A 17,900-nucleotide genomic window follows, 5' to 3' on the forward strand; every position below is an offset into this window, starting at 1 on the left:
AGAATAACCTAGTATTACGAAATAAAAGATACTTTCCAATTAACAAAAAGGGGCAACTTATTTGATGAAAAATATCTCCCTGGTTTTGACACTGCCTAAACAAAAAAATACGGTTTCACTGTATAAGGTGCCTTTATCATTTCTCTATATTAAACTTCAGAGAAAATGATGTTATTTAACAAGATAGTTAATCACACAGAACGCAAAATCCAGTCTCACCAAAGTGGTATCACAGGTTATTTATTTGAACTATGTGACAAAATTATTCCCAATATTGCTTGAAATTTTTAGTGTAAACAATTCAATTTGTCTCAGAAGACATTGATGATAACAATATTTGAGTGGCACTGTTTTCAAGTCACACTTCGACTCCTGAAAAATCCTTCGTTTCCTTCATCCTCTGCTACTTGGTAAAAGTTTTTGGACATTTTACCAAAAGTCACTACGTAAACAAAGCTCCAACAAATTACACCCAATAGTGTCAGTTCTTACTCAGTGAATACCAACACTGTCAGTTATAGCACACTATTTTAGTTTCTGCAAAACCACAAGTTGGCCCTACTAAAACAAACAATTTTCTGCAGAAAGGACTGTTTTCCAATAGCTCAGATAAAGCTAAATAAGGCCACTTCAACTTGGTCCATTTTTTTTTCTATTAAATAAAATGATGAAGGTTAGATCGGTCAAGTTTGAATTTCACACAATACACAACCAACCTAGGTTATAATGCTCCCTCCAACATCTCACTGTAAGTACGAACTACCTCAGTCCACATTAGACGCAACACAAATTGCCTAACTGCGTACCCTGCAGCAACTCTCACTAGAAGACAACCTGCCTTCTACTCCGCTCTTTGCAATTGGAAGTTAATTCCTGCTGCTAGAATTAAAACAGGAAAGCATTCCATGATGCACGTTTATTGTAGGAGCAGCCAGAATTGCTGACCAGCAGCAGGTAGATTTCATGGTTAGACAGCAGTGCAAAAAGTTGTATGAGACAGCCTGTGCTGCTGCTTAACATGCCAGGTCTCTTTAGAAAGTAAATATTATTTCCAAGTTAAATACAAATCCTCCTAACCTGCTTTTAAATATCATGTACACTATTCATATATTTACTTCCATTCTTAAGAAAAATAATCTATATTGTGCTTCTCATCGGTGTATATCTGTCTTTTTGTATCAGGTAGTCTTCTTTCACCGATTAGGTTTTGGTGGGGGACTGCAAAATAAATTTCTGGAGCACCTGATATTAGAATAACCAAATAGCTTTAATAAAAAGTGATGCTGCCATTTAAAGAGGCAGAGGATAAAAAAAAAATTAAAGCTCTTTATTAACTTATCACTAAAATCTACATATTCCACAAAGGTTACATACTCACAGCAACTTTACGCTGTTAGAGAACAGTAAAACAAATAGATCTTGACAGATGTTGATCATTGGTATATGGAATTTATTAGCCTGTTATCTAAGAGATATTATTTACTTTAGATAAACTAAATGCTGTGCTTTTAGGAAACCTGCTTAGAAATGATTTTTTTTTCTTTTTTTGGACATATTTACAAAAAAGGATTGCTATGTGTATTAGCAATAAATAATCCCAATATTCAAAATGTCAGTGCTCATGCACACACCGACAGGATGGTTGCATGCTTTAAAAATATTATTTACAGTACAGTTTCCTTCATAGCCCTCTCCCAATTAGTAGCAGAAAGTGCATTTTCTTCCACATTCTTTCCTTTTGTTTTAGTCTTGCTTCTGTGGGATGCAGCCTTCCATCTCAACAACTTCTGGCCAGCCTTCATATTTGTTTGTGTCCTTGTTGTTCTTTATATGCTATAAATAGAAAATAGTTTTTCTATTTTAGCTTTAATTAATGCAAAGTCATTTATCCTGTTTTTTATGTACAAGCTGCTTTAAAAAACACCCTGTTAATCCATTGCCTGAAAATAGTAAGTTAGAAGAAGATACCAGAATTAATATCTTGTGTTTTGTAAATATCAAATATAACTATCCCTCGGTATTCACCAATTGATGCAGCTTTTCAGACAAGTTTATACTAAAAAAAAAAAAGTAAGCCATAATTTGGAAAGCAAGGTGCTGAAATAAATAGCCAGACTAAGAACATTGAAAATGAGAGAATTAGTGTGTCCAAAATCTGAACTTCAGGCAGACATTTTTGAATTTAGTTAACCTGCATTCATTTAAAAGATAAATAATTTAGTCATATCGAGTATCTCATTAACATTTCTCTAATCTGGGAATCACTATTTTTTTTGTGTGTGTATTTAAAAGGAAGAGACTAGTCAAGAAATTCTTTTGAAGATAACACTAAACGTGTGCAATTACTGCAATGGATTCTGGTTTTGAACAAACTCATGGTATTTAAAAAACAGCGTATAATTTTAATACAATGTAAGCTACTGAAACCCAATAAACTATAGCATCACAGACCTGTTCAAATGGACTTTTAGTCTTAATTCCTTTTCCACCACAGAAGACCCAGTTGTCTCTAAAGCCAAGGTTAGTAATGGATGTGCTCCCCAATTCTGCAATCAGCTTCCGTGCTTCCTCATTAAGCCTTTAACAAAATACAGTTAAATACATGAATAAAACAAACATCATTAGAGCTTTCTTTGTGCAATGTACCAGTCAGCTTTGATCTGATTAAGCCAGTCAACACTGGAAAAGATCATTCTTTCAAAATCAGGTTAGTCTAGTTCTGAAATCACTTATCTAAATGAGCTCTGCCCTTTTAGTACTATAACCTCAATCAGCCAGCACCCAAACTAGCAGCACATCAACAGAAAGCACAAAACATGTCGTGTAAGAACTTCTTGAATCATTTTGGCAATTCTCCAGGTAATATTAGAAATTATACATATATAAAATCAACATTTAAAATAAATATTGTTTGCAGACATAAGTTGAAGTCTAGATAAAATAAAAGTTCTTTCAGGATAAAAATGAACGAAATACTCTAAAAGGGTTAGCTTACCCAGGTCAATTAAACTAAAAGTCAGAACTGCTGTCCCATAGCAGTTTGGTCCCTCTAATTCCAAATATGACAATTTTAATATGTAAGAAAAAGTTACTCTGTAGAATGACAAGTTCCATTCCAAAACCTCCCTATGTTTGCTCTTTATTTCTATCTGCCAGCTACTATTTTCACTCAATTACTAAACAATATGCACAACTTCTAACTGTTACTACTTAATAAGACACAATTGTACAAGTCACTCTAGCCAAGATAATAAAAATGATCATGTTAGTGTATTCCTTTGGAGGTTATTTACACCTTCCACTCCCACAAATTTCTAGAGCTTTACTGATTATATATGTATAATAGCTTATATCCTTAAAAAAAAAAAACAGCAATAAATTTAATGAGTTCTACTTGGTCATCTAAGGATGACCAAAGGGCAGGCTGGAAGACAGCACTTTGAGAACTAGCGACTCTTAGGCTTATGTCTACATCAGTAAGATAAACAGCTTCAGTTTGGAACAGTTCTGCAGACCATTTACAGAATTTTATCAAAAGTGATTGTTAGAGGCCCTGTTTTTCAGGATATAAAACAGCATTTAAAAGTTTAAACAATATTTACTATATAAATTGATTACGTACTTGGTAGCACCATCATCATATGTTCCCATTAACACTATGGTTCCATCCTGGATTGACTTTAGGAATTCAATAAACGGTGCCACATCTGAAAAGAGGTAACAAAGAATAGCTTAATAATGAGCAACCATACCATATTCAGACACCCACGATGTCCATTTAGAGACTTTTTTGATAGTATTTACAGTTACAAAATTATAAAGAGTTCCTAAGTGAGAAAAAGGCAACATGCGCCAGAGAAGTAACATTTTTATTTTGTAGAATTTCATGTATGTTGTCTAAGGATATAATGATCACTTATTTTTGTTTTGAATGAAGTGATGGTTAAAAATTTGAAGCTACTGGTACTTGGAATGAAAAAATACTCACATTACCAAATTAGTGTAGTGGGAGAAAAGCTACCAAAATTAAATAATGCAGTAATGTGCTTTTCTATAAAGCTGATTTATGAACATCAAAATCCTCCCTTATATTACAGTTTGCGTGTTGCTTTAGCACAGACAGATACAACTACAAGGCAGTAACTACTCAGGAAAACAAGTGTATTAGTGCTCTTGCACATAGAGCAGTTGCATTGTAGCTGTATTCTCCTCACAATCCAAAGTGTAGGTACAGCACTCCCATAACTAACAGCCTCAGCCACCACAATAAATAAATAAAATACCGTATTTTAGTTGTTCTCTCCAGCAGGTAAGTTAACCACACCTACCTCCACCCCACATGTCAAAGAACTTGGTGTCTATTGTTTCTCCTGTTTTACCTGAGGAAAAATGAATATTTTGTGTCAGAGAAGCCATTTTTAAAAATATTATTTATTCATTTTTACAGATAACATGCCCAATCCCCTTTAATGACACTTTTGGAAACTTTCAGAGATACAAAATAATCAGTTACTACATTAACTTTTATAAAGGATGCTCCTCTCACAGACCACTAAGAACCTGTAAAGCTGCAGGAAAAGGCAAGGGAGAAAAGGGAAGACAAAACCTTCTCATTTGCTTCAAAGAGAAAACAAAAAAGCCAAAACAAAACCAAAAAAGCCAAGAATAGATAACCCACATATGAATTTGCTTTTTTTTTTTCTCTCTCAAAAGTAGCATAATAAATAAAAGTAGACAGAGTACAGTTTAGTTTAGCTTCAGTACCACACAGAAAGGATGATCAAGATTACATGGCATGTTTTGCTCCTGACCAAAAATGCTTCTCCGCTGAAAACAAGTGGAAAAGAAACTAGTAGAGAAGAAAATGGATAATACAACACACCACTATTATTCTATTGTGTTCCTACACTGTCTAAAATATTAGGTTTGGATGAAATTCAGGGTCCTGTTTTTAATACATGCATTCATTTAGAAGACAATCAGGAAGACTGGTAGCTATTTAATATGAAGGTAGAAAATCGGGTTTGAATAGACTGAGGCAATTTAGGAGGGCAAAATAGGATAAGTATTGCTCAAATCATGTTTTAGATTATGTAAAACTGAGTACAGTCAAAGAATAACACAAATTTCTATTTCAGTGAAGTGACAACCTCAATGCTACAGAGCACTTAGTGTGTACACTAAGGACAAAATTGCCTCTACAGACACTACACTTCCACTCTCAAGTTGACATACTGGTAAATTTGTTTATTTTTAATGAAAGTTCAGAATTGTGAGCATAATTACATAACCAGAGACTTTAGGGTCTAGCACAGTAGATATGAACTAACAGAATAAAATAATCTCCAGCTAGGAAATAACATGCTAGACTATTCATGGAAGACTATCCAGGTAGCGTTTTTAATTAAATTTCACTGGAAATGGGGTAAGAGAAGAAATTACTTTATACCTTTTTCTCAGTGGTGGCAATCTACAAGGTCAAAAGCAGCAGCACGCATTTCCGATTATTTTCTGGTTACTTAAAAATATCTGATGTATCACTGAAAAAGTCATCACAACTCTCTACATTATCATTTTACCACACATTTTCGGAAAAAGAAGGAAAAAAACACCAAGTTTTTCCACTTTCCAATTCCATGCTAAAAAAAAAAGGTATAAGCACTAAGATCTGCTACCAGTCTCAGGAAACGTGTGCCGAGTATCTCCTTTTCTGCCTACCTATCATGATACCTTGCACGGCTTAAAAAGAGTATCAGAAATGATTTGAAAATGAAGACACACTGCTCATTTTATATATCACCTACCATTGACCAAAGCCACATTTATTCCTCTGCCAACATTGTTTTTAACTCCGCTCATTAAACTGTAACAAAACAAACACACAAATTTTAAAAGGACAATCTTCTGACATGAAACATTTCATTTTATATTTTGATTATATCAAATTACATCAAATTGTAAGACATGGATATCTGAAAGCATATGAACATGATTACTTAAATAAAAGCTCCTAGAGCAAAGCTAGGTGCCCTCATGGGACCACTAAATTGAGAGCAGTAGATCAAGTATCCCCAGATGTACCCATTTCATTTGACCATTTAATTATCTTTTTCATAACACAGCCTAAAGTAGACTCATTTTTTATATACAGTTTGAATGTTTATCATTTTATGTTTTCATAAGTTAAGAAGTTTTTTGTTAATAATAGAAAGGTAGAATTAAGAAATTTTAATATTTTCAATCGACATTTCAGCTCCATAAAACTTTTACAACTTACTATTAACATGCTTTATTTCAAAGTATGCACATATGAAAAATGCCAATAAAGTGTTATTAATGTATTTATGAAAATTCTTCTCTGTTAAGGAGACTGGGGCACACATAGTATTTTTGAAGGGGCCTATTCCATTATATAACCAAGATTTAATCTTTTTCCATAAGCACAGGAAGAACTAAAACACATTAGCAACTTTAGAAGTTAACATAAACACCATATTTAAAGTGAATACTGCAACATTATGCTAATCCACAAGAAAACCAAAGCAGACAGCTACTTTTCACCAATCCCAAGAAATCTAAATTTAAGGGAAATAGTTAATACACTGATGGGATCTAAATCAAAGTTGCAGGTAATCCTGCAGTACAGTTACACACCCAGCAAGACTGCTGTAATCTAGAACAGCAATCACTTGACCAGACAGACTGGGAAAGCTCCAATGGGAAGGCCAGGTTTGTTAGCTTGGGTGCAGGGCTCCCTACACCGACCTGGACCACTCTGCTGAGAAGCAGCTTGAAAATCCCCACATTGCTTTTTTTTTTGGCCCTGTACTATATGAAAAATCTCTGTTCTGCCTCCCTGACACTGGCCTGAAACACCCCTCCCATTAATGCCTTGAAACTAGGAATTCAAGGGTTGACATCAGCATGGAGAAACAGGAGTCGGGTTCGAAACTATTAAGATAACTGAGAAATGCAGTTCAGATTCAAGAAAGCACGTCAGCTTGGAGATGCAAGTCTCACCAACTGCCAAACACCCTGTAGCAAGTGCCTGAGCCAGCATCCAACTCTGACCAGTGCCACCAGAGCCTCCCTAGCTCCTGCCAGGGAGAAGCTGCAGATGGGGACACGGGTGCATTTAGAGTTTTGTACAGCTCGTTTGTGCAGGGATCACGTGGTTTTCAGATCCAGTCGGATCATTCTTTCTTCAGGAGCTATGATTTCCAAGGAATGCAGCACCAGTTTTCCAGTGGAAACTCATTAGTGATGGGCTAGAAACAAGCAGCAGTCTAACATGGAAGTGAGACAAAATCTTCCTCCCCCTGACACTATCTTTTACACCTAGGATGAGGATATAAACCAAAATTTACGTGACTTGGAAATACAATAGACATTTTTTCAAGAGCTAAATCATTACTAGCTTGTACTAGCATAGCAAGAGCATGAAAGACTACCAGTTGATGGCATTTTTGGTACAGTAACTTAGGTTTCAAATAAATAGCAGAGATGAAAGATTGTATATTCTTCTGTTAGCCTTTCAAGTCATGCCTACACCAGAAATTCTAAGAACAAATAAAACTCTGACTCAATAATTCCTGAAACAGAACATTGGCAATTTTCAGCTAACTGGCAAAATTCAGTTCTGGTTAACAGGGACTTCCAAAAGTATTTTAGTCACTGAAAGAGCTCCACATTTTTCCATTAATGCAACAGAAACACAGAGCAAATAAAGACTGAACACATAAATGAAAAAATAGCTGTGAAGTTCTAAGTGCATTCCTTGGCTCATAAAATTCAGTGGGCATATAACAAGATCTTCCCTTCTTTTTAACTATAAATTTCTCTGTAAATAAATGCAAGTCAGAATAGAATGCAGTCCTGCAAATACACACAGATACACAGTTAGAATTCTATCCTGGAGGTATTTCAGATTTCTTCATTAAGATCAAATCCTAATCTTTTCTATACTAAAAACTTCTAATGCTTCATTATTGTCAGAAGTATTTACACAAGCCAGAGCAAAACTATGCATTTTACTTTTTAATAATAAGCTCTGCTGCCCTTTAATAGGAGCTCTAGTGTCTGATTAAAACCAGATTAAAACCAATAAAAAATAAGTGTAATACCTATACAAAAGAGCATTAGTTATTAAGGAAAATGAGGTAAGATTTTGCCATAAGGTTACTGCAACATAAACCTTGCAATGGCAATAAAACAAGAACTGCAGTGAAAAACTACTTGTAAAGAAGTATGACAATATTCTATGACCCCTTCTTCTAAATCCATCAAGTAGTGCCAGTAATTTTTAATATTTTGAAGATGATTGCTTTTTTTTTTTTGATTATGCCCTTTCAAGGCAGAAAAACAAAGTTATAATTAAACCATTGTACAAGACACCTAACAACACCTAACACCACCAACAACAAAAACGAGAAGATATCTAATTTCTTGATTCTATCATCACTATTAAGGATGATACTTGGGTTAGAGGAGTGTTATGTTTACTACATCTTAGGCTAAAAGTCTTAGTGACAAATTATAAGAACTTATTTCTGCTTCCTTGTCTGGTGATGACAGAGAACACAAAATTCAACAGCCCTGACATCATCAGGAAGGTGCCCTGTGCTAGAGGCAAGACTATGAAACAGTATTATAAAAAGATCCCCTTCCCTCCCAAAACACACACACAAAACCCCAAAACACAGAACATTTGAAGTCATGAAAGAACAGGCTAGAGCCATACAAATAGGCAGTTTTAAAAAGGAAATTATGAATATGGAGAGATATTGTTAATGGAGCTTTTCAAGAATCAGATTGTGGGTGCTTTACAGCATCATCATCAGGGATCTGAATGACAATGCAGCGCATTGGTTAAATTATATAAAAAGAGAAATATTGTGCAGAGGAAGGCTAAATTACCACAGAAAATAAACTGGAATTGACAAAGAGCAAAAGAAACAGCATGAAATACTGTCTGTGATGCAGATAAGAGGAACATGCACTTAAAAAAAATAAAGAAAGAAAATAAAGAACAATAAAGTTAAACAAAATTAAATTAAAAAAGCACCTTCACAAACTTGGCCAAAGCTTATACCTTCACTGATCACAATAACTAAAGAGCCAAAAGTCTACTGCATTCTGGATGGACACTGGAAAACCAAAGGACTGCTATTTTCTAGATGGACACAAATTATTAATGCAGAATGGTCACGGAACAGACAAGTGTGGTGCTATGATGCATCGGATCAATTATTCCCAAGAAAAATAGCAAGCGCTTTGTGACACTAGCATCCAGTAATTGGGGTACAAGCACTATGGTGTACAATTCTAGCTAAAATAGAAATATTCAAATGGATGACCTACCAGATGGCTAACAAAATAAGAAGCATGGAGAAGACTTGGATAGCCCTACACAGATGGGTACAGACAGATATGCATTAATTTATCTGGTACTTCACAGTGGTCATAGGATTTTAATGCCGACAACCAACACACGAGAAGTAAACACAGGAAAGGCTAAAGAACCACCTAGATCAGATCAACAGTGGGCATCAGTGGGCAGAATAACAAAATGCACAAAGCTCACAAATAAACTTCAAAACCTGATAACGCAAGAGCTGCCCGACTCCAAGAGAACTTTCCAGCCACCCATGGTGCAAGAGGACTGGGAAAAATACCTGCTGGCCAGCTGGAATTCTGCATTTCCTTATGCTTCTCAAGGAGCTTTCTGACAGCACTACCATAAAAAAAAGACTGGTAACAATAACCCCCTGTAGTCCTCAGTTCCTACTTGTCATAAAGCCTCAAAATATAGAGTAACAGCTTATAGAAATGACCTTGTAAAAGCTGACACATAAGCAGTCTTCAATTTTTCAACAATGTAAGATTTCAACTTCCAGAGTAGAGAGTCATTTTAGAAGTAATTGGGTACTTCTAAATAATTTGGGTAATATTTGCTATTTAAATGGAAAGGAACACAGCCAAGCACGTTCTCTTTTATAAACCTGGGCTATTCGTCATTATTTGACCTTCACTGATCAAATGAGACGCAAAAAAACTGATAACAGTATCTTATTTAATCAGTACTTCTACTTCATGTACTATTCCTGTATGGTTCACGAATGCACAGCAGACAACTAGAAAAATAACTTGGAATTACTCATAACAATATTAGCAAAATAAGGAACTTCTCATTTTTAACTCTTTCAGGAATAAGCGGGATGATATTTTTTAACTCTTCCTGGAATAATGGAGTAAAGTATTAACTTCTGGGCCTACTTGCAGTAAGCTCTACGGAGCGCTCGCTCTATTCTAAGCTTGGTGAGGAAACTGCCAAGGGCATCGGACTAGGGAGACTCCTGGTTCTGGCAGCACTGACCAGCTCATGGGCCCGAATGTGCTGAGACCGTCTAAGCACAGTGGAAAATGCAAGATACTGGAATTTACCTCTTCACAGAAATCTGAGCAAACTACCCTTAGAAAGACAGATGTTTTCATTATCTATATTTGAGAATATTTATGCAGCACTCCATTAAACCAACTGTCAGTCAAGTTAATACTTTGAATGCAGGCACTCATATTAACCTCTCTCAGACACACAAAACTTTCACACATTTTAAAATTTTAGATGTCCACTTCACTTCAAACATTACAGATGCTTTTCTTAACTGCAGGCCATTGCATTTTATAAGGTGTGCATGCACACACACACGAGAGACAGAAGAGGAAAGATATATACATACACACACACACACACACACACACACAGAGTCTACTCTGGCTAGTCACACCAAAGTAACACAAGTAGAAAATAAACAAATTTCACTTTTGTTCCCCTCTGATAATCCACATATACATATAAATTCAGGGACCAAAGTAGCTCAGCACTTTTCGATTAGCGTTTAATAATACCACTTTTGACTAAACAGTGACAAAAGTCACCCCGATTGTACTTCTCTGCATAAATCAGGCCAGGAAAGTCTGGCCTGCAGTTCATTTGAACAATAGAGAGCTCCCACCCGCGAAAGACATTATTTCGGGGTCAAGAGCCGTTACTTCACACGCTCCGGAGTCCCCGTGCTGTGAGGCCGGCTGTCACGCTGCGAGCTGCCCGCAGGGGGGCAGCACTTCACTGCTTCGAAAACGCTTCCAAAAACTGACAACCAACAAATGACGTTGACAGCTAAAACGTCAATCAAATGCATTATGAACGAAGCAGGAGATGTTCTGGCACACATTTAAGCGAGCATTTATGGCTCCTCCTTAGAGGGAGGAGATTAGCTGAGATTTTTACTATAGGAAACTGTGATCTTATGATTCCTTTAGCTGTACACTAATATTCAAAGAACATTTCAGCAATCAATTTCTTTTCATCACTTTCTTCAGTAAAATAGTAGAGGAGGGTGGTGGTGTTGTTTTTTTGACATGAACCATTCCTTCATTATAGCTGACCCATAAGGCATTAATAAAATCATAAGCCTGAAGTTAAAATATTACTTTCCCCCTTTAACTTTTAATCAGCTGAATTGCCCTATGCCTTCACAGGCAGGAAGCCTCCTTGCAACCAGGATGAGAAACTGGCAAGTTCTGCAACACCCATAAAAATAACATGCAGAGAGATTAGATAAGACTGTCCAGGGTCATAAGGTGTCACGAATGGAAACAAGCTCGCAGCTTTTAATGGCAGCCTTAGGGCACAGAGCCTATTCTGGATGTGCAGGTGCTCCCTCACACACTGCGAAGTCCCATTGCAAACGGGGTCCTACACAAACGTGGTCCTGCAGGAAAGCTCGAGCTAAGGTGGCCTGCAGTAAGGACCTCAGAACTTCCATGGTGCTGACGCTTCAGCTAGCAAAGCAGAAAGGAGACGCTGTGCACAAATAACTGCCAGAAAAATCACTCATTTTCATACCACTGCAAACTGCTAGAGCTAATACTAAAAGCAGCCTTATCTTTGCCCCTATGATGTCACTTCAATTATGCTGTACAGTGATGAAAAGCCTAATCCAATTGAACAATTATTCTATCTATTGGTTTACACAGGGTGAAGAATTTCACTGAAAAGTTGCCAGATACTCTAGAGTAAATTAGCACTGAGTGCTGTAGCTGCTATCTGAACCACACTGCACTAGCAGCACACCTGAGATGCACTTCAACTAGTGTGTTGAATGAAAGGCAAGGATGACACTTGGGGAAAAAAATAGTATTTCTCACAACATGTCATGTCTTCTCTGCCTTGTGACATCCAGAATTGAGTGGATACATTGTATTAGGCAAACTCATGCACTCTGATGTGACAACTCGGGAGTAGTAACAACTCAAGTTTAAAAATAAACAGTGATCCATATAATGGGAATATTAAAAATATGCATTAAATGCTCTAGACATAGTATTACTGATAATATTGCAGTAAAATATTTTAACTAGAAATAACAGAAGCTGATTAAATAAAGGCATTGATAAGTGCTTTAAAAAACAGTGCCTTTATGTATGCATTAAGAAAGTGTCTCAAAAAGTGATTTTCATTTCACAGATAATTTAAATTTAGCAACTATATTTATCAGCAGCACAATTAAGTGACTACTAATCAATTAAGTATTACTTTTCCTTTTGAAGTAATCCTTCTAAGGTGGAAAATGTTTTGTCATTACTTCTATGGAAGTAAATGGCTTAAAAGATGACTTGCAAAAGAGAGTTCCTCACCACATCTCTAGCTGATGACATTCAAATAGAAGTAGTGGGAGCTATTCAATTACTCATTGAATTACAATCAGAGGCACGTGCAAAAGGTACTTGGAGCTAAGTCTAAATCTGACTGTACAAGGTCTGACTATTCTGTGAGGCTGTAAACCTGAGATGTAAGCTATCTTGCATTTCTTATAACACTCAGCAATTACTACAGAATACTGCATGTGCTTTGTATTACAACTCGATCTGTGATAATTTGCTCATGTGGTCTTTTTGTAGGCAAAGTGAACTTGCAACCCATAAACATTTGAATTACTGCCTTTGCATACAACATGATCCAAGATAGCATTTTTAAAGAGATATGTACAAACTACAGGTTAAAATACTTACACATTATCTTCTACACAAATTTTAGGCCCAACTACGTTTGCAGCTCCACTTGCCATTTTGAATGCAAAGTGCTTTTCAGGACAAGCTTTAGAAATGCCACATTTGTACCTTGGGGGTTTTGTAGCTGTCAAAAGAAAATAACAGAACTTTAAAGACAAGTGAGCTAAAGCTTAAATAGTTAAAGAGTTAATTTTCCAGAAGATTTCAAGAAGTGTAGAGGCGAGCCATACTTCATGGTGCAGTTTCAAAGCAGCTTTAACTAATCTAAGTTACTGCAGTGCTTCTTCACCCTGCTCCCCGGTTCTCATCCCTTTGGCCATGTACAATGGCCATCAAAAGCCACAAATAAGCTGTGCAAAAATGTCAAAATGTTGGAAAAAACAGAAGGACTTTGACAGAGACATAGGAAAGTTAGGAAAAGAAACAGTTTCTGATTATAGTTGAAGTGTAATTAAGACTTTCCTAACTATGAAAATCCAACATTTTTTCTGTCTTTAGTGAAAGCAGGTCACAGTAGTAACACACGCATACAAATACTCACCACGTGCAGCTGCATCCAATGCTGATCTAGCTAAAATACAAAAAAAAAAAAAAAATTTATAAGATTCTCACTTTAAAATGTCATTTACTATAAAACAGCCTATACATTTTAAGCCTTTTTGTACATCTATAGAAATAGATTAAAACATGAAATATATAGATAAAAACATTATGTTCCAACATAAAATACAAGGTTAAAATACAAGGTTAAAAATGAAAGTGACCAGGGAGTAGATATGTTGAGAGACTATCTTAATTTACTGCTCTCCAATGATGAGAAGCACAAGAGGGAAATATAAGGGACAACAGGGGACCTGTGGAGCTGTGGATATTGGAACGGGGTAAATCCCATCCTTAGAACTTGATTTTACCCAACCAAGGAAAAGAGGCACAGACTACAAGGTTTTTTTTATGGAGATGCGGATGCTCACACCAGAGTCTGGAGCTAAGTAATATGAATCCCACCGATGTGTTTAAAATGGGGTTTCTTAAAGAGAACTCCTTTTGCAGACATACTCTCTTCAAAAACTACACCGAGTTTTAAATGATTTACACTGGTAACCACCACCCTGCCTCCTTTTAAAAGAACTAAGCACATCTGAAATGTTTTATGTAGTTACATAGTTTCCAACTCTCAGTTAAGATGGTAACTGTAAACAGAAAACCAGGTAAAATTATGTACACTTGCAAGATAAGACTCTTAAATATTTCATATATAAAATAACAGTAAGTACACACATTAAAAATAAAAACAAAATTCTTTGGAGGTGCAAGAGCAAGTCGAGCTTGCAGAAATAATCCTTATGGCTGAAATAATTAAATAGCAGATATGTAGAAAAACAAAGTCATCACTTACCAAATATGTGTCCTAAGTTTGCATCCATTTTTATTTCAAAAACTTGAGATATGACATAGAATGTCAATAAAAATATTGCTATGACTACTACCAACTTTGCAGCACCTATTCAGAAGCAGAAAAAAAGTTTCAAAAAAAAAATCTGTAAATGATAGCATTAAAACTTACCAAAATTAAATCTCTATCTGGTTACATTAAGGAGAACTGCTTTCATAAACACACTAGGGCTTGCCAAACAAAAACAATTCACAAGAGAACAACACTGTAATGTAGGCTGCAACTGAGTCTATCAGGTTGCTACCTGAAACCCAGACATGAAATCTCACCTTGGTTCTTTCTCCAAGGTTTGTGCCTGTCTGACCCCACAGCAACCTGCAGAGCACTGACTGTTCCATGGAAATGCAGCTGAACTAGATGCACTAAGCTGATTTAACATCTGGCTGCTCTCCAAAGCAGGAAGTCCCACGTCCCCCATCCTACTTACCAGTTTTTAGGCATATGTCCCTGTTGCTTGCTGTTCATAAATACTCCCTTTCTTTTTGTCTTCAGACTGAGATACCTCTATTTTAATGCATGACCCAGGCCAAGCAATTTATGGGTCTGTTTATAACTTAACTGCTTTAGCTAGTTAAGCCCAAGAATTACACTAAAATTTACTTAAAATGAAGCAGATAGGCTTCTTTTTTAATTTATTGACTTGCAAAAAACAAGTTAGTAGACTATTTTTTAAAAAATTATCTCTTCTTTGAAGAGAAATAGTTTTCCCCTCCCTCTTTCAATATGCTGAGGTCTCAGGTGGCCTGAAGCTTTACAAGCCTAATTTTCTTGCAGTGTCAAGGGGGTCAAGCCACAGGGCAGGGGAAGAGCTGGACGCACTGACAGGGATTTATATCTGAAACAGAAACTCACTTGTACTTGGTGTTACCATGAAGCCGGCTGTTCCAATTACATATCTGCCATTTTCTAACATTATTTTCAATAGATTGTACAGAACACCCTGCACTCTGTTTATTGAAAGTTACAGTGTCAGGCATTAGAAGTCACATTTAGGGGATCAATATGCCAGTGTGTTAAAGAGCTCTGGGAGAAGTGACCTTGCACAACACTTGTATTTCTCCAACTGCCAGACAAATAAATTATTCAGAGAAGATCTTATGTACTCCTGAATATCTCAGACTGGTCTGTGAGGGCTGTTTAGAAAACCTTAAAATAGACAAATTACTCAGCTTTCAGAAAGATGAGATGTTAATCAAGCCTTCCAAAGCAGGGCAGGGGAGGCAGGAGGGGAAGATAAGCAGATAGAAAAAGAAAAGATAAGATGAGGAAAGAGACACACACGTGTGAGCCCAGAGACATCACATAAAAAAAGGAAAAAAAAAAAACACACAGAAACAAACTTAACATTAGGACATTAGGCCGGGACTCTCAAAGGCAACTGCATTTGTGGAAAGTGAACCACAGGTATGTGCTAAAGAAAACAAATAACCTGTACTTACATTAAAGAGATGTGACAAAGGTCTGCAAAAGTAACATTAGTAAAAAGACAGGATGGCAGCACAGCTTGGAGTGTGCCTTACAGCACATGGCACTTGGAGAGCCTGCTGTTTAGGTACATGGTGGAAGGGATGAACAAGAATTCAGCACGAGCACTAACCACCTCTTCCACTTAATATTCTCAGCCTTTTAATGGAATTGAACAGGGCTTCCACTAAATGAGACAGAAATATTCTCCTGGAAAGTACTTGTAATTATTGAAACAAACCTAACCTGTTTGCTACAGGTCACACATTCTTTGTGAACTGCCTTATTTTTCATGTGTAGGTTCTAGCAACAAAATTGGAAATTAGCTGGCAGAGAAGGAAGACTCAGGAAAGGCATCTTCTAGGTGACCTGACAATCTTCTAAAAATTCCTGTATTTCTCCAGATCTCTACTGGCTTTGTTTTCCCTGTAATAAGTGGCTCTCAATTACACCTAATGCAATTAATAAAACTGCATATCCACTCTTGAGCTTTCTGTAGCTACTCTGAATGATAATTTTAGAAGCAGTCACAGGATCCAGGATTGCTAAAAAGGTTAACGCTTAACTCTTTCGGAAAGAAAGCATCACCCTCTTCTAGGGTTATGCAGTATAACCATAAAACTTCTCAATGAAAATGCAAGTCTTCTGACTGTCAAAACTGTTCAGCTAACATACAAATGCAACAGGCTATTCTACTGTAAAGAAACATTCAAAATAGTATTTTCTTAAAAGATCTCTTAAAGTAATATTGCAAATACTTTGCAATATTGTCCCTGTACTTGTAATACTTGCAACAGTACAATATTGCAAAGTATTTGCAATATTGCTTTGGCAAAGAGATCTTTGTAATTAAGTAAAAAAAATACTTTGTAATATTGCAATTGCTACTAACTTACATCTTCAGAGTTTGAGAAACTGATTTTACTTGAAGTAACATATTTCTATGACAAGCTTTTTATACCATTCTACTTCCCAATAGTTACTCCAGAAGTTTCAAATGATGTACTATAATCATGCGTGACACTTCTGGCTGGGGTGTGAGGTGGGGAAATAAATTGCTTAAGACATAGCAACCATCTCTTTTATTATTCCTTCATCATTTCATAGAATTAGCAGCCAAAGTAGATCAGGTCCTGGCACCTCAGCTATCCCCTGAAGATCACTGTAGTGCTGGAAGTGGCTGCTTGCTCCAAGACCATTCCAAATGTGCTTCCTTAAAGCTCTGCAAAATGGGACAGCGATGCCATAACAAAACTGTTGTGCATAACACTAAGTTTTAAAATATTCTTTCTCATTAATGCAGCCTGCAGCTTCTTTCACAAGGTACAAAAGTCCAATTTCACTAACTCCACTTACCGGCTATTCTCATGTTTAGTCTTCAGCCAGGTAATGATCCTACAACATCAAAAAATCCACCTAGGAAAAAGAAAGCAAATCATTGAAATTAGAGTCAAACATGACCATTACTGTTGTTAACACAAAATCATCATGTTTTCTCCAGCCAGTAGCATTAAGAATGATTTTCCTGAGCACTTGACTATCTTGATTTCTTAAATCTCACAGTAAAAGGAGAAAGAATCAAGGTAGGTTTCTGACACACTGTTTTCATTTGTTACTCTATGAAAAAGACCATCTCAAGAAAAAGAAAAAAAAATCAAATTTAGTACTTTGACCTGTGAATCTCATATATTTAGCACTGTTGTATCCAAGCAGTCTTCGATTTTTGTGTGGTACAAGTAAACAGTTCTTGCTGCAGTCCTTCAAACTCCTAACACTTTTTTAATGCAGGCTGAAATTGGCAACACCACATACCAAACTACACTGGGGACGGAAGAGAGATTCCCAGCGTGGTACATTAATAATGCACTCTGCACTCCAGGCAGTATCCAGGAGATTCATGCTACGGTCA

The 17,900-nt window shown here is 36.3% G+C and overlaps 1 protein-coding gene across 1 annotated transcript; it reads right to left on the reverse strand.

The window, feature by feature from the left end:
* Positions 1 to 1,246: 1,246 nt before the first annotated feature.
* On the reverse strand, positions 1,247 to 17,407 carry FAM3C (FAM3 metabolism regulating signaling molecule C). The gene is made up of 9 exons (XM_010215321.2): positions 17,348 to 17,407; positions 14,471 to 14,575; positions 13,616 to 13,645; positions 13,075 to 13,198; positions 5,805 to 5,863; positions 4,329 to 4,379; positions 3,623 to 3,707; positions 2,452 to 2,578; positions 1,247 to 1,833 (listed from the first exon to the last, which is right to left on the reverse strand). The coding sequence occupies exons 1-9, from the start codon at positions 17,358 to 17,360 to the stop codon at positions 1,744 to 1,746; spliced, it is 684 nt and encodes a 227-aa protein (XP_010213623.1). The 5' UTR covers positions 17,361 to 17,407; the 3' UTR covers positions 1,247 to 1,743.
* Positions 17,408 to 17,900: the final 493 nt, after the last annotated feature.

This window comes from Tinamus guttatus, unplaced genomic scaffold (genome assembly GCF_059628265.1).
Source record: "Tinamus guttatus ecotype Peru unplaced genomic scaffold, ASM5962826v1 Tinamus_guttatus_pri_ptg000018l, whole genome shotgun sequence".
Taxonomy (NCBI): Eukaryota; Metazoa; Chordata; class Aves; order Tinamiformes; family Tinamidae; genus Tinamus; species Tinamus guttatus.

Coding starts and splice junctions, on each gene's coding strand:
- FAM3C (XM_010215321.2), bottom strand. Junction 13,646..14,470: donor AAACTTAGGACACATATTTG/GTAAGTGATGAC, acceptor TTTGTATTTTAG/CTAGATCAGCATTGGATGCA. Junction 3,708..4,328: donor CTTTGACATGTGGGGTGGAG/GTAGGTGTGGTT, acceptor ACCTCTTTTCAG/ATGTGGCACCGTTTATTGAA.